The sequence below is a fragment of the Cryptomeria japonica genome, chromosome 4 (genome assembly GCF_030272615.1).
Source record: "Cryptomeria japonica chromosome 4, Sugi_1.0, whole genome shotgun sequence".
NCBI lineage: Eukaryota > Viridiplantae > Streptophyta > Pinopsida > Cupressales > Cupressaceae > Cryptomeria > Cryptomeria japonica.
Window position 1 is genome coordinate 274,352,657 of NC_081408.1, and position 20,572 is coordinate 274,373,228.

At 38.9% G+C, this 20,572-nt stretch overlaps 1 protein-coding gene across 1 annotated transcript in view; it reads left to right on the forward strand.

Annotated features, from left to right (window-relative positions):
• LOC131074031 (uncharacterized) overlaps positions 1 to 20,572 on the forward strand; it is a 112,798-nt gene that overhangs the window by 26,836 nt on the left and 65,390 nt on the right. Inside the window, exon 5 of the mRNA XM_058010579.2 lies at positions 581 to 659. Within this exon, the coding sequence (XP_057866562.1) occupies positions 581 to 659 (79 nt within the window). The remainder of the gene's footprint in view (positions 1 to 580; positions 660 to 20,572) is intronic.

Below are 20,572 nucleotides of genomic sequence, written 5' to 3' on the forward strand. Positions count from 1 at the left end.
ACCCCTCGCTTGCGCTGGGGGGGGATTGTTGCAAGGTGTGCGCCCTTGGTCTCCTTGTGCTGTGCAGTGCAATGCTCGGGTTTGTGACATGGCTTAACCGCCTCTTGTGGATTCTATAAGTCTAGTGGTTGTATCGGGCATTAATAGGTTAATCTTTTGGTGCAATAGAAACCGCACTTGTAACACAATCTGCAGTTTTAACAGTGCCCAGCATGCATGTTTAGATATATTTTTGGGGTAGTAAAATCTATAAAATCAATTGCCCCTTTATTTTTTTTTGTTTTGTATCAGAAAATGTTCAGAATTAATACAGAGATATTCAAGGTTGAAATCAGCAATTGCAGAAGTTTTTTAGAGTTTTCTATTTTCCAGCCAATCTCCCAGGTCTGCTTTTTGGTGTTTTAATTACTGCCAGTTGTCATAAGTGATTTGTTATGTTGAATATTAACTGCTACAAGTATAGGTTCTTAAGTAGTTTTTTAACAGTTTTTCCATATTTTATCATCTCTTGGAAGTATATATAGTAGATGTACACTGTAGTTACCTTCCTTGCCTGATAATTATGTTCCTTTTTAATCAGCGGAGAGGAGGAGATGAACTGTCTATGGAGCTTTCAGGAGCCTTGCAGAGGAGTTTGTTAGGTGGTAAAAGTGGAGCAGGTGAATAAAGATTATGTATTTTAAGGAGTAATATTAGTAAATGAATGTTCTTTGATCTCTCCTTACTGAATGCAAAGCCTATTTGCAGTTGGTATTTTGTAAATATCTGTGAAAAAAATGCCACAGTACACTACCATATGAATCCAGGATATTACTAACCACACAATTCAAATTTACTGTCTTCTCCAGATAGCTCATGCACATATTACCAGATTTTAATTTGATTTTCAAAGGTCAAAGTTAGTTAAAGACAGAGTATGTTAGATTGGATTTAGACATGCAGCAAATCAGGTTACCTTTGTCTTTAAAACACGACAGAGATTTAGATTGCTCATGTCAGGATAGGCTGGCTTGTTAAGTATGTAGTAAAACTGCATTAGGTCGTTCTGGAGGTCAGAAGTATCCAGAAATCCAAAATTCAGTAATATTTTTACAGCAATTGAGAAATCCAGATCAAATAGGACACATTTGGCTGGTCCAAAAAATTGGGACTGGACTGAATTTGAACCAGATCTGCCCAGATTTCATAGTAGTGCTAAGCAGAGACAATGTCAAGACCAAATTCATCCTAATTTTGGATCAGAGTATGATTTGTTGGTGCTAAAATAGCTACAGGGCTTTATCCAAAAACTTTACAAAAAGCTTTCAATGCATTATTTGCTACATGCCAATGATCAAACAATTGCCTTGTAGAACCCGGCAGCCTCCAAATTTCAGCAATTCATGCACAATTTGCTGAATCATCTATTATAAAAATTTATAGAATTCAATATTTTATTATTCTATTAAATTACTGGATTGATTATTACAAAGGGTTTCATGTCCTTATATAGAGATTGGAGGAGAAACTACCCAAACAGATAAATATTGCATGAGTCACTAAAATCAAACTAAAAAAAAGAAAGAAAACACTTGCCACTAAGGTGGCTTTATTACAACTGCAAGCCTTATCTTTTGATAATTTAATATTATTTTAAAACCCCCTCTTAAGGCTTAATTCATTGAAAACATAACTAAAAAATGAATATGCCATTCTTCATAAGCTTTTCTTTGAAAACAGACCATACACTAGGAAGAACTCCAAGTTGCCTTGAACTTTTGTAAAGGTGTAGCTCCCATGCTGAATTCTCGAGTTCTCAGATTACCACTTCCCTGAACTCCCGAATCACAGATCCGTCGAACCATTGGACAACAATCCATATTGAGCTACTTCATTGAGATCCATCGAGTTGTCTCATAACCCTCGTAAGTTTATGATTTCCAGGATCACAGACTCCCAAGCTAATTAAGCAACCATCCATTTTAAGTTTTATCTATTCTGGATTCCTTCTTGTTTTCAAAGTGTGGGCTTCTTAAAATACATGCAATTCATTTGACATAGTAATCTTTCTAGGCTCTCCTAGAAATGGATCTAGAGGATCTTCAACATAGCGATAAAGTGTAAAGTGTGTCAGCATTAGCTTCAGGAAGTACCTCAAAATGTTTTACTTAAATATAGCCATAGACAAAGTGCATTGCTATCCAGCCTTTTGAGTTCACTTCATCTTCATTGTGCTGGTCATTTAGAGCAACTCTAAAGAAAATTTCCATTTACAAAAAATATAATAAAATTAATTATTTTCAAACCTTAGTACCTTCTTGCCGAAATTTTGAATAGCTTTAGGACGTTGATTTGTATAAAAGCATCACATAGAACATCCATTTCAATCCACATGCCTTTAACAATATGCAATTCCTTCTAATAGATTTCCACAAGCCAGCCTGTTGTGACTTCTTCACACATCACCCCATTGCAAATGGGGATCCTCTCTTTCTTGCTTAGATTAGTTGCTTTAGTTGTTTAGGGTTTTGATCCAGCAGTAACTTGGCCTCAAGGAAGTCTTGATTGAAGAATTTCGCATGTATAATGGTTCAAGCAAACTCGGAGCATTCCAAAATGCTAAATTTCACTCTAATTAATAGCTATTCATTATGCTAGACTTAGTAGATTGCAAATCAACCTAGGTTGGCAAGAAGGATCAATCTTGAAAGGGTTTCATTTTCTTGGCGAATTGAACAATAGTTCCTCCAAATGAAGAAGTTGATCAAATCTAGAAAGTGAAGTCACTAAGAAGGATTAATTGAGATGAAGAACATTTCGACTTAGGCTGATAGAGAACCTCATTTGGACTGACTTAGGTTGGCGGGAAGTAAACAAGTATCATAAAGTCGCTTGCACACCAACTTAGGTTGGTAGGAAACGAAATTTGCTTATTCGAGTTCCAACTCTTAATGATGAGAAAAAAGCTTCACATCAACTTAAATTGATGGGAAGTTGATCTTCCTAAAGAAGATGAAAAGTGCGAATTAACTTAAGTTCATGAGAAGGGCAAACAAAAGAGGTAAAGGTTAACTTCCAATCCTAGAAGGTAAACAAATACATCGAACTTGGTTTCATAAGCAATGAAAAGGCGAAGTTCAAGGAAATGAAGTTCACAAAAACCTAAGTTGAAGTCTACCTGATTGGAAATCAAACATGAAACGAAGTAGGTTGGACAAGTAATGAAGCGAATTTGAAGAGATTAAAATCTATTAAATCCAAGTCGCCTGGAAGATGAAGCAAAATCTATGTTACCCCGAGTTTCCGGGACGACAAATTATTTTGCCAATTTTGGGGATGGCGGGGGGACGACAATATAAAATATAGAGAAAATTTAAAATATATAGGGAGATTTTAAATATTCATATGAAAAATAGATAAAGTATGTATATATACATTATATTAGCGTTCCATGGGGACATGTTTCCCCCCCTTTTGGGCTGCGTCTCGGAGATGGGGACATTTCCGGGACGTGGGGATGGGGATGCGACGTCTCTCACTATCTCGCCACCGCCACCGGAATGTCGTCAAAGACGGGGACGCTACGTCTCTCGTCGTCCCGCCATCGCCACCGGAACGCTGTTGGAGACGAGGAAACGTCTCCGTACTTCTCCATGTCTTCACGTCTCCTTGGGAGACGCAAAGGCGTTTCTCGAGGGGCGGGGAGACGCCTAGACGTCTCTCGTCGCCCCACTCCAAATGCATAAGTTAAAATTAAAATTAAAAAAGAAGTGACATTTTTGGGGGTTGAGGGGTAACCCTAATTTGACGTGGGCCCCACCCCTTCCCCCAAAACAACACAAAACCATTTTATTTGTTGATTTCACTCTCATTTTGAAAGACTGATTTTTTTTCCAGCAAGTTGAAGAGGAAAAACTTGTAGAAGACTGATTGAAGGAGTGAGAAAATTGATTGCAAGTGTGATAGGAGTGAGAATAAGCAAGAAGAAGAGGAGGAAGAAGATTCTATTGCATTCTAGAGAGATTTTTCAAGCACAAGGTAGGGTTTTTCTTGTTTTTTTTGTTTTATTTTCTGGTTTTCATTTTCAATGTCATTTTTGGTTCTTTCATCTTTGTTTGCTTAGCTTTAAATTTATTGTTTTTTCCTATTCATCTCAAAATCAGATTTGATGTTGAATCTTGAGGGCAAAATGAGGAATAAAATTTGAAAATAAAATTTACAATTTATGATTGTTTTTATTTAAAAATAAAAATAAAAATAATAAAATTTGATGAGGGCGATTCATTCATCATTTTGCCCTCAAGATTCAACATCAAATCTGATTTTGAGATGAATAGGAAAATAAATTTATTTGTTAAAGTAGGCTGATTTTATTTTCATTTTGTGAAATGTAGTGTCAATTTCACAATGAGCTCCCAAGACATGAGTGAGGATGAGATGGAAATCCATTCTCATAGTGAGAATGATTCAAAATTTGAACCTGAAAATGAGGGGGGTGACCATGGGGCTGATCCTGGAGCCCAATCTAGTTCCATGGCGAGTGCACCAGCTAGTACAGGTTGCCCTTCAGAGTTGTTGGTACTGTATGCTAGGGGTCCTTTTGATCCTAAGTCTCCTCTCAAACAGTTTGCTTCAAGAATATCAGTACAAGGCACATCACATTCAGGTGGGGGAACAAGGAAGTGGAAGTGCAACATTTGTGACACTGAATGGTTTGGTAGCATCAGTAGGGTGAATGCACACTTTCTTTTTTGGACAGGAAAAGGCGTGAGTCATTGTAAGTTTTTGAAGGAAGCTAAAATTATAAAGTACAAAATTGAGTTTAACAGGCTTTGGGGGGTTCTAGATGACACAAATATTTCAATGCCTACTACTTTGTCTGCTAGGGCAGCCCTTCAACACAACCAGAATCCTCCACATACTTCTCATGCTTCGCAGACGGGAGGAATGATGTTTGGATCTCCATCCACTTCCACTTCTGGTGCCGCCAGGGCAAGGAAACGTAGGTTGCAGACACCATAGAGTAACCCCATTGCTGATATGTTTAATGTGCAGCTGAGAGATGAGTTAGATGAATCCATTGGCAAGTTCTTCTTTGCCAATGGCATTCCATTTCATGTTACACGATCTTCTTATTATAGGGAGATGATGACTATGGTGGCGAAGGAAGGAACATCTTATGTGCCACTAGGTGAGACGAAAATGAGGACCTCGATCTTGGATAAGTGCTATTCCAAGATCAATATTTTGATGGAAAAGATGAAGGCATGTTGGGTGGCATCAAGGTGCATCATAGTTATGGATGGGTGGGCGGACATTGGCCATCGTCCACTCATCAACATCATGGTCACATGTGCAGAGGGCCCATACTTCCTTAGAGCAATTGATTATACAGGGCATCACAAAGATGCTGATTTTTAGTTTCAGGTCCTCAGGGAGGCTATTGAGGAGGTTGGGCCACAAAATGTGGTCCAAGTAGTGACAGATGCAACCCTTGTGTGTAGAGCAGTAGGGAGACTCGTTGAGGCAGCCTATAGACATATTTGGTGGACCCCATGTTGTGTGCATGCCATGAACAATGCACTCAAGGACATGGGGAAGATTTACTGGATTAGAGGAGTGGTCACCTATGCGAGAGATGTGCAGATGTTTATTTGCAACCACCACACTTCACATGCACTCTTCAGGACCTTCGCGAAGGAGTTCTTGAAACCAGTTGAGACCAGATACGCATCCTATTTCATTCTCTTGGAGAGAATGATTGAGTTGCAAGAGGCATTACAACTAATGGTTATGACTAATGAGTGGATTAGGTGGGCTGAGGCCAAGACTGAGCAGGGGGGAACGGTGAAGGAGATAGTGAAGAGTGATGTGTTTTGGATTGATGCGAAATACATTGTCTCCATCATTTCTCCATTATTCCAGGTGATCAGATATGGGGATGGGGATACACCTAACCTTGGAGAGGTGTATGAGTGCATTGACTCTATGCTTGACCAGATGAGGGCTGCTGTGCGAGTGAAGGACCCCTCTCTAGCATTCTACAATGAGCAAATCTGGCCTATCATTCAGTGCAGATGGGACAAGTTGAACACTCCTTTGCATATGGCTGCCTTTGCCTTGAATCCTAAGTGGTACAAGGCTAGACCGAGTAGAGTGACACCGACTCAGGATGATGAGGTGAAGGCAGGTTTCTTTAGGTGCATAGAGAAGATGTTTGATTCCAGAGATGCCGACACAATTCGCATTGAGTGGGGAAGATTTGCTACTCTTAGAGGTTATTCAGATGCGGCAAAGATGGATATAGAAACTATGGCACAGGAGGACCCACTTTTGTGGTGGAATTGTCATGGCCCGAAATCATTGATCACCACTCTAGCTATCCGTCTGCTATCCTAGGTTTCTAGTTCTTTAGCTGCTGAGAGGAACTGGTCTACACATAGCTTCATCCACTCTCTTAAGAGGAACAAACTTACCTCTAAGAGAGCAGAGAAGCTTGTGGCTGTACACAGTGCTTTGCATCTCATGGACTGCAAGACACTTGTGTACAAGGAGAGTCTAGTGGCACAATGGGATGTAGAGCCAGAGGAACCTTCACAGATTTGTTGGCATTAGGTTGTCATTGATGCAACCGGTATGGCATGGTCATCGGTGAGTAAGTAGTGGTGACCGGTATGGGTGAAGTTAAGTAGTGATGTCAAACGGTATGAAGGATGGAGTGTGTAAGTAGACAAAAAAGGTATGATTACCGGTACACATGAAGTGCAACATCTACCGGTAAGCAGGACCACTTGTAAGCCAACAAAGGATAACAGGGATGTGATCACCGTTATACAAAGAGAAGTATAATGCAACCGGTAAATGGACTTAGTGGCTGGACCAGTATGTTTGATGGCAAATCGACTTGATCCACCGACAGAGAAGAGGTTAGCAGGTATGATGGTCCATTGGTGAAGTTAGGTTATACCGGTAAGGTGAGTTGAACCGGTAGTGAGTCTTGGTTGGTGAAGGATGTCAAACTGACATAGCAGTTTGAAGATTATGCCAAACCAACTTTGCAGTCTAAGCATAGGTGGATGTCGACAAGGATGACAGGTGGACACTAGGTGGCGAGCACGCAGAGGTCAGTGAAGTGTTCATCGACGTGGTAGTTGACAAGTAGGTTGGCATTAATGGAGAACCCGCAAATCATGGGACAATGGCAGGATGTTGCGGCTCGAGGGAGACAGAGTGGCAAGGTGATTGAACTGATCTTGCAGGACGATCTGATCCTTGTACTCGTTGGCTGAAGGAAACAACCGAGCCATTAATGGTGATTGACAGAGCAACGCCGAAAAGCATGTTGTAGACATCCAAAAATAGAAATCGCACATTGGAAGGCAAGGAGATGATGGTGTCGATTGATGTGATGCAGATCATCATTCCAGAAAAGTAGATCCAATCAGATTTGATGTGGATTGAGTTGGTGGAGGAAAACCCTGGCACGCCACTGTTTGAATGTTGCTTTTGGTGGGAACATTTAGATATAAATGTGAACTGAAGACTGAAGTGAATGATGCTGAATGCCAGTGGTGAGAAGAGTGAGTGTTTGAGCAAGCAGAGAGAAGTTAATTTGAGAAATATCTCGCTGAAAATCAAAGTGTCTAAGTGTTAGTAGGCTGAACCGGTGAGAGGTTCTAACCGGCAGAGACAGAGTAACCGGTGAACTGTTATAGTCTTAACAGTCAAGCATACCGGTAGGGATTGAACGGTTAGGAAGGCATCCAAGTGTGGTACTGTGCAGGGTGAGGTTCAGAGAAAGAGAAGAAAGGCAGAGAGTAACCGGTAAGTGATCAGAGAGAGCAATCTGATAACCGGTAGTGGAAGAACCAGTGAAACAAAGGAGGTTGGTAACCGACAAACATCAGTTGATCAGGTGTTGCAAAACTCATTTGCAACAAGGTGCTATCATTGCATTAAGTTGTATTTCATTGTATTACACCGAGTTGGTGCTTGGTGCTCCTTGGGTTGGTGACCTAAATCAGTAGGGGTTGGTGCCCTAAATTATTGTAACCTGTTGTTTTATTGTGAGGCTGGTTTGGAGCAGTAGACTCCAACATCATTTCTCACCAAGATTTTTCCCATATTGGGTTTTCCTCGTACATCTGGTGTTGTGAGTTGTGCATTTGTGTGTTTGCCTTTTTGATATCCTCTCATATCTTATTGGTTTGACTGTTTAGTGCTTAGGTTGTTAACCGTTACTCAAAGCTTGGTTTAAAAGGAAAATATTTCTTAGGAGCCACTGATTCACCCCCCTCTGAGTGGTATATTGTGCTCAACAAGATTGATGAGGATGATCCTACCACTTCAGATGCAAGGCTGGTTGGTGTGAGCTTGAGGCATCTTGATCTTCAGGAGTCCAGCAGTTCCAATGAGGAGGCGTTCGCAGATGATTAGAGGCCTCCATTAGCTACATTTTGAGTTTTGTCATTTACATTTTGGCATTTTGTCTTTGACTCCAGTCTCTTTTGTAATGCTATTGCTATTAGTATTTGTATTTGGCTACTCATTGTAATGATGAATCATGTAATCATCTTTATAGACTTTGCAATGGCATCAGATATTCATATTTTCCATTTTCGATATAATAGAAATCTCCAATTTGACAATTTCATTTGTCAAATTTTATTTAGCAATTAGCATTGAAGAAATCTTGGTATTTAGATTTAGTATTTCAAATTTACTATAGTTTCATTTGAAATGTAATTCTTATACTGTTATACTGTCATACATCTTTTCAAAACTAGTTTGTCAAGTACTATATGTATATTTATAACTAAATCAGCACCACCACCCTGCCACCCCCCTGCCGCCGTCCCCCCTCCGTCCCCAAACTTAGGCCCTTGGTCCCCTCGTCCCCAACGCCCGTGGAACACTGCATTATATTCATATGAAAACATGGATAAAGCAGGTATATGTACATTATAGAACCATAACATACCACATTTGTGTTCAAAATTCATTGTCAATAATCAATCTGCATTCATAATTTAGAATTCATTGTCAATACTCAATATGCATTCATAATTGAAAATACATTGTCAATATGCCAACGCTTGTTTGCATGTAGTTCATTGTTTCTTTTTGGTTGGTGGATATTTTGATAGTCTTCCATTTCTATTATGACCTACAACCGCTTCTTTATGCACTACAAAGTTTTGGGTGTTTGTGAAATTCTATACGAAGTTGTTATTCATATTTCTGAGTGCTTTTGGCTATGATTCAGACCTGTTTACCTTTCATAATTGTGAAAAGTCCAATATTGTAGTCCTGCAAGCACTTTTTTACGCACTGCCGAGTTCTAAGTGTTTGCGAAACTGATTACCAGGCTGCTTCTCATTATTTTTAAGTGCTTTTGGAAGTGATTCAGATATGTTTATCCATCATATTAGTGAAAATCCAGATTTATAGACGTATAATAAAATTGATTTTTTTTTGAGCATTTGAGTCTTTTTTTTAAAATGTGCTGGGAAAAGGGGGATGGCTGGCCGTCCTTGGGACAGTTAGGGGTCGGGGGGACGTCCCCCAACCATATTGGGGATGGGGGGGCGTCCCCTTTGAGAATCATTGTTGTCCCCAAGTTTTCGGGACGTTTACCACAAACTTTTGAATTTTGGGGATGGCGGGGGGACATCCCCTAGCCGTCCCCAAGTCCCCAAAATGTCCTTGGTACGGGGACAGGGGATTTTAGCCCGGGGACGCATCCTTGGGTTACGTAGAGAAAAATTGGAAGATGTTTGATCAAATGTAAGGTGATTTGAATTTGAATTTAAAAAAAATTAAATTTACTTGCCAAAGTCGGCTAAGGTCAAAGGGTGCAATTTCCTTGATGATTAAAGAAAGTAATAAAAATGTTTTATTTGGCAAAGTCGGCTTATATGCTAGATGAAAGGGTGCAACTTTCGACTTCAAGGTATATATGTAAGGAAAGAGAAATCTTTTAAATGGAAACAAATTCAAATTAAAATCACCTCTGTTCTTCTATGTTCGCATAGCAAACAGGCTAATCTACAATTGCTTCAGGAAGTATTGTCAACCTTGCTAAAGGAAAAGAGTTCACCAACCTCAATCAAAGAAAGTTGATCTGAGTCTGCATTAAAGAAAAGACTCAGTAAATTCATCTCAAGGACTGAAAATCAGAGAGCTAATCATGTATTATGAAATTCCTTTAACTTTAAGAGGATACAGCTGGAGAGAGATTGTCAAACATCAACTCATGGGAAATAAGAATCAAAAGGCTGGTCAAAGAACAAAGCCTAAATCGTTTCAAATTCTGAGTGCTGATTAAAGATACATCCATCTCAGAGATTGAATTGTAGAGCTTAATCAATTGTTCCAGAAGTTAAGAAAGAGAGATATATCTCAGATTTTCTGAGTAATAATCAAACCTCCGGGGTCACAATATTTAGGTTTTGAAATATAAATTGAATGCATTATTATACTAATTTTAGAACTCAACATAAATGATTCTAAGTTTTGGTTTTTTAAATCTGAAAGCATGTATATTCCTCAATAAAATCCAGAACTTAGCTGTATTATTATTTAGCTTTGAAACATTCTTTGAGTCTTCTAACTTTTAGATTCGTACAGGAACATGTCAAGAGAAGGATCAAGAAAGGATCAAATGAAGGCAATGCTCAAAGGCTTCTAGCCGGAATCTCAGATAAGTTCAAGATGGGAGAGTTGGGGACACCAACCTGGAGCAGTTCGATTTGACCAAGTTCAAGAGGAGAATGTTTGGCACACGTGAGCAAATGCCCTCCAACATAGCAACTAACATGATCAAGAATGGAATTTGTCAAGCTGCTAGCTTCCCTCCCGTAGTCCAATGCAACGAATTGATGGTGGAATGTGCAAGATACTATAACCCCAAAGAAAGGACAATAGTGGCACCCAATGGAATGGTCTTAGCACACCTTGCAGAAGAGGCAATCAGAGAGACATTTGGTATCCCTCATTATGATGAGATGGTTGAATTGACTAAACAAGAATCGGAAGCCCTTTTTGAGAAAGTATCCTAAAGATGTATGAACCTTATTACTTCAGACGGGATAAATGGACCAAAGAAACCACAATCCAAAATACCAAAGAAGTTTGTATATTCTGACTTCAAAGAAGAATATGGTGATATGGTGTTCTTGTTGAATAGGATCATGGGACGTCCACAAGGAGCAATATTGGAAATATGGATGTTTTGTTTTGTGGAAGAGGTCTCTCTAGGCTTAAAAATGATAAATTGGGCTAAGTTGATTAGTGACAACTTAGACATCTAGTTGAGAGAATTGGAAAGAATGAGAACATTTTACATGAGTTCTTATGTGGTGTATGCATTTGCTAGACACATAAGGCATAAAGGATTGATATGCAAGGGAGAGGTAGGTATTAAGAAGGGACAACTCAAGGTTTATGACTGCTACCCTCAACTATGACTACATGAGAAGCAACACTTCAGGAGAGTCAATGATGTATTCACAATGTATCTTACTCGATTATTGCAAGGAGGATTACACACACGATTATCAAAAGGAGCTATGGCGTTGGTAGAGAAGTTTAGTGGTTTATCCAATTTCCCACTTTCTCATACATTAGGATTCAAGGGTGTTCATATCATTCATATCGTCTACCACGATATCCCACCGATAGGATGGTACTACTTGAAGTAGTAAGGCAACTAACAGAGTTTGATTTTATCCAAAAAGAAGAGTAAAGGCAAGGAATTTCATACCTATTGTGACGTATTCACACATCGCCCCATTGCAAATGGGGATCCCCATTTTTTTTTGCTTTCTAGGATGGTAGTAGAGTCTTTTGCTATTAACCTTTGTCTTGAAGAGGTGTACTTTCTCAAGTGGCCAGGAGGAAATCAGGTTAAGTCTCTCTCTTTAGGATGAAGTGAAGTCAGTTTGTTGTCAAGGAGTAGGAAATGAATGACTCATCTTTTGCTTGCAAAACTAGGGATGGAATGCTAAATTTGGCTAATGCATGAAAATTTCCTTTGATTGCCTAGACCAGCAACCAAGGCATTGACAATCACTTCCTTTGCCAGGCATTGATAGTCACTTCCTTTGATCTTCCATGGCATTGACAGTTACTTCCTTTGCGCTTCCATGGCATTGACTGTCACTTCCTTTGACCTCATAGAAGCCCCAATCAACATAGAAAACCTTTTGATCAAGGATGAGCATTTGATGTTTTTGCAGCGATACAATCCTTGCAATGGAGCAACTTGAACCGATTTATGATGATCACTTTGTTTGATCATCTTTGGCTGGCAAGAAGTATGAGATGAGGTGTCAATTTGAGCATGGAAGGCAAGGAGGTTGGAGAGGCAAGTCCCTTGGATGAAAATTCGACTAAGTATAGAAAACTTCCTTTGACCCCCCAAAAGTCTGAGTTTCTTTTTTCGCCCTCTCAAAAGTCCTAAAAACTTCATTTGCCTCCTAGAAAGTCCAAAAAACTTCTATTGACCCTTAAAAAGTCCAAAATTTTTCCTTTTCTCTCTAGGAATTACGAATTACTTCCTTTGCTAGCGATATCTTTGATCCTTCCAATCACCAATCTAGCCTAGGATACTTTTTTTTGACCTCTTAGAGGTCTAATCTAGACATAAAAGAGTTGTTTTGAAAGCTAATTGATGATGATGCTATGATAGTAAAAGGGAAGAGCTTAAGCGAATGTAGCAAGAGTCTTGGATGTTTCTTGTGCCTTGTCACTAATACAACCTTTCCTTGGCTCATAGACACGAATGATTGACATAAGGTTTGGGTTGAAGATTGAATCAAGGAAGATTTTGATGAGAGCGAGCTGGAGATAGCAATTTAAGATGACTTCCATTGCCACTTAAGAAGTCCGACCGAAATACTTCCATTGCCACTTCAAAAGTCCGATTTTCTTCCATTGCTACTTCAAAAGTCCGAAATACTTCCATTGACACCTAAAAAGTATGAAATTTTTCCTTTGCCATTGAAAAAGTCCGAAATTCTTCCTTGTGATCATGCCAAGCAACGATAAGCTTGGAGATTATTAATGCCAAAGGTATGATTTTTGGAGGTTGATGCATCGATGGCATCGAGCTGATCAAGTTTTGAAGAAAATGTCTAATTGTACATTCAAGTCGGCTTCCTAGAGGATGGGAGAGAATTTTGTAAAAAATGCAAACAAGTCGGGCTAGGTAAGTGAAGAGATGCACCCCTTCATTAGGTGCCTATAAAGGGGCATTTTGATAATTTCATTTGATAAAAAAGAAGAGAGACAAAACAAATTATTCCTTCATGTGCAGAGGAGCGACTTTAATGCAGCAAATTTAACTAAAGCAAGATAGATTCATCATTAGTGAACCCTATCTACAATCAGCATCAGCAAGGAAAGCTTTCTGGACAGTGAATTCAACCTTAATATCAGCAATCAAACACTAAATCAGACATGAAGTAAGCAGAATCAGACTTGAAGGGGTAAAAATGGACATAAAAATCAGACAGATCAGGGCATACATGGAGAAAGGTAGGTAAAATTAAGTATAAATTATATATGCTTGATGCCTTATTGTTTGTTTTGTAGGTGACAAAGGAGGGAATCAGAAGGGAGGCCTGATTGTTGACATTCAAACAACATTCCCAGGAAAGTAGTTCAACATCAAGACCAAGTTCGTGTTGCAAGGTGTGCGCCCTTGGTCTCCTTGTGCTGTGCAGTGCAACGCTCGGATTTGTGACATGGATTAACCGCCACCTATGGATTCTATAAGTCTAATGGTTGTATTGGGCATTAGCAGGTCGATCTTTTGGTGCAATGACAACCGCACTTGTAAATAGTGGTATCAGAGCTTGGTCACAGGTTCAAATCCTTCGCTTGTGCTTGGGGGGATTGTTGCAAGGTGTGTGCCCTTGGTCTCCTTGTGCTGTGTAGCGCAACGCTTGGGTTTGTGACATGGCTTAACTGCCACCTTTGGATTTTATAAGTCTAATGGTTGTATCGGGCATTAGCAGTTCGATCTTTTGGTGCAATGACAACCACACTTGTAACAGTTCGAGTCATGCTAAGCAGAGATCAAAGCAAGCACAAGGATACCAAGGAAGGTGACTATGCAAGAAAGAATTCAGGATATTCAAAAGCTTTCATTACATCATGGCGACATGATGAGGTTAAGACATCAAAATGTCAAGGAAAGATCATAAAATCATCTCAAGGCAAGATAAGCAAGCAAAGATAGAGGATTGACTTGACCATGACAATGCTTCCCATCATCATGACCACGTTGAGCAAGCTTTAGATGTTGAGTACCAAGAGATATTGCTTGAGGTATCAACACTTGCTTGTAATGTTGAGTATCAAATCTACCAAGTGCAAGCAAATTGAGGTGTCATCCTTGTCAGCACTAACCATTCAAAGGGTTCTACATCAACATGTCTAGATGCAATATACCTAACTCATCCATGTAGGCACAAACTTCGAGATACCTAATCTCATATTCTATTGGTTTACATTCAATATTGAACCTAAATGTAATTTTCTCATTGGCCAAAGGGAGTCGCTGTAGAAACCCTAATTAAGGTTTTCATCTTGTAATCTCGACCATTGATTGTGAAGCAATTTGAGCCACTCATTGTAAAGAGCTATCTATAAAAGGCTCAAATCTTCTCATTTGTAAAGGTTAATAGTTAATAGCGAGTTAATAGTTAGTAGTTCAAGAATAGTTTAGTAGCAGATAGTAGCTAGAGTAGAATAGGAAGAGAAGGCACAAATTGTTGCCAAGTTGGAAAATAAACATCTTTTTATTAAAGTTATGATGAAATGTGTTGTTTCTTCTACAATTGCATGGTTTCTTGTTGGATCTTCATGTTAGATAATGATAACTAGATGAATGAAAGAACTTTGTGCATGATCAATGGTGAAATTCGTATATCCATACTATTAGCAGTTTGTTGATTGTAGACTCGCCTTGTGTAGTCAACTGGATCTATTTAGCCAAGCTTCACTTCAATTGCTACTTCTTCATTGATTTGCATTGTCTTGATGGTGTCTATGTTCGTGGTGGTGATTTGAACATCATATGCTTACCTTAGGAGATCGCATTGGCTTTGTGGAGATGATGTTCACATGTCAAAGCTTTAGCTTAGTTGGAGTTTCACCAAAGATTGTCCATCGTTCTCACATTCTTAGGATTAGATTAGACTCCTTGAACCTGTTGTGATGTTTTCACACATCGCCCCATTGCAAATGGGGACCCCCTACTTTTTAGGCCCTCTCGGTCTTTTGGCTTTGTTTTTGGGTCTTTTCGCAATAATCTTGTCAGTCTCTTTGCTTTGCAAGTGTTTGGGGGTCTTTTGGCTAAGTTTGCTTTTCGTTTGAGTGGTTTTGGTGAAGTCTAGGGCGTGTTTTGTCAATTTTAGGGTTTCTGCCTTTAGTCCTAAATTTTAGGGGTTTTTGCCTTTAGTCCTAAATTTTAGGGGTTTCTGTTAGGGTTTTGGAAAAACTGAGCATATAATTGGAATCAGGACCCTTCAAGGAGCCTCCCAATAAAATTTGAGCCAAAACGGAGCAACTTTTTATTTTTAGAAAGTTCCTATTTTTAGGGATTTTACTGATTCTCAGAATGTCCATCATTTTGCCAAAAACTCAAACTTACTATTTTTAGTAAGTTTCTATTTATAGTAAGTCATTCCTGTGTCCTATCTAGGGGTCTAACATTGACGTGTTGAAAGTTTCTATTTTTGACAGGACCATTAAGGCAAGATGATGGAGGTCAAGCATTCACGACTACTGCTAATTCCGGAAAGTCAGAAAGTAGACAAAGAGAGTCAAAAAATGACTAAGTGTTTGGAATCCATTCCTGAAAAGGAAAGCTCAAGAAATTCATCTAAGTTCGGAAGAAGCAAGAGTGAAATTCCCTCATCCGGAGGAATTCACACCCAACTGCCAAAGAGGGCGCCAAACTGAAGGTGTCATGGAAGATTCAGAAATCTCAAAATTCCAAGACATATGCAAAAATCCGCCCAAAGGTGATGAAGGGCACCGCTAAAACCAATGAGTCTTGGAATTCACAGTAAATCAATGAATTCCTTCCCTTAGTCAAAATTGCGCCCTAGCACTGTGGAGGGCGCCATATTGGGGGGTGCAAGGAATCCATGGAGATGTTGAAATTTCCCACCAAGTGCAAAATGCCACCTAGGAATGATGGAAGGCACCAAAAGGGAGTAGTCAGGGAAGAATGGAAAAAAGTGTGAATCCAAGACTAAGGCAAAAATCCCCCCAAGAAGGTCAAAGGGTGCTAGGATGAGGTCAACATGGAAAGCGTGGAAAAGGTGTGAATTCCTTGGCCATCGTAAAAATCCGCCCTACTCCTCAGGAAGGCGCCAAATTGGAAGGGTCAAGGAAGGAAAGACAGAATCATGAATTCCTCCTTCAGTGTGAAATTCCACCCATGTACATGAAAGGGTGCCAAAATGCCTAGGCTTTGGAAAATGTGTAAAGGAAATGATGATGAAATTCCAAGACATAGTGAATTCCATGCTTAAGCTTGAAAAAACTTGAAAAATTGTCTAAGGCATGAAAATCCAAGGGTCAAGGAGAAAGGAAAAGCAGAAATCCCCTCGGGAAATTTTTTGAAATTTCCATTTTTCGACACCCAATCTTATTAGAATCCGAAAATTTTTACAGATTTGGAATCGGAATCGTGATCGTGATCGTGAGAGATTTCTCTCTCTATTGGACCCGGGTCCTAAATTTTAGGAAAGTTCCTAAAAAATAGGAGATGGCTGAAAAACGTCGAAAATCTCTCCCAGAGCATGGTAAGTTAAAAAAACTTCAAGAAAATGTTTGAGAGATTTCTCTCTCTATTGGACCCGGGTCCTAAATTTTAGGAAAGTTCCTAAAAAATAGGAGATGGCTGAAAAACGTCGAAAATCTCTCCCAGAGCAAGGAAAGTTTAAAAAACTTCAAGAAAATGTTTCCAGAGTCAAAGACTCTCTCTCCTGAAGTTTTTTTCTCTCCAAGGGTTTCTCACCAAGTGGTAGTCGGGTCAGCGCATGTTGAGTCAATGGAGCATCTTTTTGCATACAGCCGTCTTATTAATAGTTTTATGGCAGATTCTCTACGCATGTAGTCGTCACATGGGGAATGATGGGCATTTATTTCTTGCACGGGAATATTTGTTGTATTTTGGGCAAGTTTGATGTAATGGGGTGCATTTAATGCACAAATGGATGCCATTTTTGGGCTTATTGAATTAATTGTATATGGGCATGATGGGTTTTTAATTGGAGATTCCCACCTTGTTGTATCATGTGTGGGGAATCTTTTAGGGAAAACTCTAATTAGGGTTTGCGTGTTATCATGGCTTGAGGCCTATATAAAGGGGTGACCCCCCTCATTTGTAGGAGGAGAGATTGTTGCTAAGGATTGTTGAAGTAGCCAACTTAATACATTGTTTGATTTTGATGCTGTATTCTTGTTCTATTTTAGTAATTTGCATGGTCTTGCTCTCTTCAGTTAGAATAGATTTTTCTTTATGTTGTTAGAAGAACTGCATTTGATAGGATTACTTGTTGCAAAGTCCGAGCTCATACTTTTGGTGTGCAACTGATTGTTGCATACTGTGCAAAGTTAGCTTGAGCCTTTGTTATGTGTGTATGCTTAACTTCGATTATCAGTGAAGATTGTTCAATTTGATGGTCTACATTGGTGATCTGAAAAACCTCTACACACCCTTCGAAGATTGCACTGCCTTCGCGTAGTTGTGCTCTGCTGGTGAAATGAAGCGTGGTTTGATTTTGCAGGAGTGGTCTTGTCTCTTGTTCTTAGGATTAGATTAGACTTACCATAGTTCTCTCTACCCTATTCTCATTTACTTTCAGAATATTTTAAAACCCCCAAAAATCCAAAAATAGAGCTCTCTACATGGGCAACTTGCAGGTAATGAAGGATACTTCAGATGAGAAGAGAGCATATCAAGTGGATATTAAGTCTTTGTTGGATAAGCATGGTGTGATATTTGTGACATTCCTCCAGGTAGGCCACTAGAGTGGGGTTTTAAGCATTTTATTGAATTAGAGGGAGTCAAGCCTTTGATCACCACTCCCTACCGTTATTCAAAAAGACACAAGGAGATCAAGAAGGCCCTCAGGGAATTGTTGGATGTGGGGCACATTAGACCTATTTCTCGTCTCTTTGCTTCTTCAGTAGTTTTGGTCAAGAGGAAGGATGGGACCATGAAGATGTGCATAGAATATCACATACTTGGAAAACACGTAGGCCCAAAAAACTTGGCTTGACAAAATGTTGTCCTCATTTTTGGATTTTCAAAAATGTGACAACCCCTACAAATTTTTGATACAAATGTGTCATTTTTGTCTCCAAGGCACACTTTACGAGGTGCAAAACTCACATTTGTTAGTGTCAAATCATTGGGGGGTGTCTTTGCCATCATTGTCCAAGTTTTGGTGAGTTTTGGTCTTCTTTTCCTAGCTTTTTGTGCAATTTCGGGTTTCAGAGCAGTCAATGCAAGTTGAAAATTACTCTAAGGCATGCTTTTCAAGGCAAAATTTTTGCTTCTTGTTGAATTGGACTGATTTTTGTTTCATCCTTGATCTGCGTTTCAAATTTCATCACATTTCGAATTCGTTCGCTATGTTTTTCCTTCAAAATCGGGTTTTATTTTCTAGACTGCAGGTGGAAAATTTTCTCTCCTTTGCAGGTTTAGTGTTTTTTTTATGTTTTAGTGTTGTAGGGGTTTTTTCTAGCAATTACAAGTGCACTTTATTTCAAACTTGTAACTTGTTTTATTTTCCCTTTTCCCTTTTTGTCTTTTAAGATTGTTTGTAGGAACTTTTTAGACAAATTACAAGTTAAATTAAATACAAGTTTAATGAGAACTTGTAAGTTCTCATAAAAGTTCCTACTTTGTGCTTTTAGTTGTAATAGGGATTTTATTTCCCTATTACAAGTTTTTATGTTTTTATTCCTTTAAGTTGTTGTAGGGATTTTATTTCCCTATTACAAGTTGTTTTGCTCTTTCTTTTTGTGTTTTTTTCTCCTAGAAACCCGAATTTGCCCAAGTGAAGGAAAAGTAATGCAATTTAAAACTTGCAAAGGGGTTTCTATAACCCGATTGCATCTTTGGAGGGCACATATACTTGTATTTGCTAAGGAAGAACCCGACCTACACATTTGCTCCCACAAATCCGTTTTTTGTGGCTTTCTTCCCCAAAATCTGTCCAACATTCATGCAAAATCGTTAAGAATCAATGCTGGTTGCCACGTTTTACACCAAAAACGGATTGGGTGAACATGTGAGGTGTTTTTGAAGGTATTTTTGAAAACGTTTTTGAAGACATTTTTGGAATATGCCCTTTGCTGGTTATTAACACATTTTGAAGCATGAGAATTGCCTTCTTGCCACATTGCAAACTCGTGTTGCACATCCTCCATTAATGAGTGTTTGAAGTCAACTATACCTCTCCTTCTAAGCCGTTTTTGGTGGAAAGGTTTAAAGGCAAAACTATTTTTGTTTGCTGATTGTAATCACAACGTGGTGGCTTCCTTACCTATTTATAAGAGCATTATGGTTTCTCCCAAGTTCATTTGCCTTGCCTAGGGCATTCTTCAAGCAAGATTGCATTGTTTTTCCCTTCTTGCAAATTTTTCCCATTTACTTGCAATCGGAATTTTAAACCCGATTACAAGTGCAAGTTGTAATGTTCTCTTACTTGCAGTCAACCTTCCAGAACCCTAAATTGGTCCAAAATGCACTAAAAAACACTTGAAAATGAGTCTTAAAGGTCTAATTACAAGTGCAAACTTGTAGTTACCCATTACACATATGAAGTTGCATGTTTGTTCTCCACAATTGCAAGTTAATGCTCTTGTTTTTCCACACATGTAATGCAGTTTCCAGAATGTAAAATTCCTTAACTGAATTTATTTGCAAGGAAAAGAAATATCATAGGTCAATCAAAAGATTGCTAATAAAACATAAAGATATTGAATCTTTGAATTTCTGGAAATTTCATCACTCTGTTCTGTTTTAATTGCATCCTTCCTCTTGCTTAATTCACAACAAATTTATACTTGTTCGATATAGTAGGGGAATGATTATTGATCATTTCAAATAATGTTCCTAATTCTGCAAATGAAAGGAAATGAATATGCAGTTTGCAGCTGGTAAAGATTTTAATATTTGTGCACCTGAAGTGTTTACAGCCAAGTTGGCAATTCGGTGTTGACTCAACGGCTCTTTCCGGAAACACCATCACAGGTCAAGCAAAAGATTGCTAATAAAACATAAAGATATTGAATCTTTGAATTTCTCGAAATTTCATCACACCGTTCTGTTTTAATTGCATCCTTCCTCTTGCTTCAATTCCGCCATGGATATAATAGCAATAGGAAAATCCCAATAGGCCAATTATTATTGACGAAAGGAATACTCTGTATTTCTTATAGGAAACTATAGAGATGAATATGAACTCTCTTCCAATTATTAAATCTAATGATATTTTCCGCTGCCCCATTTCCAACTGTGCCTCCATTTAAAAGTGAATTTAGAAAGGAATCCGTTCCG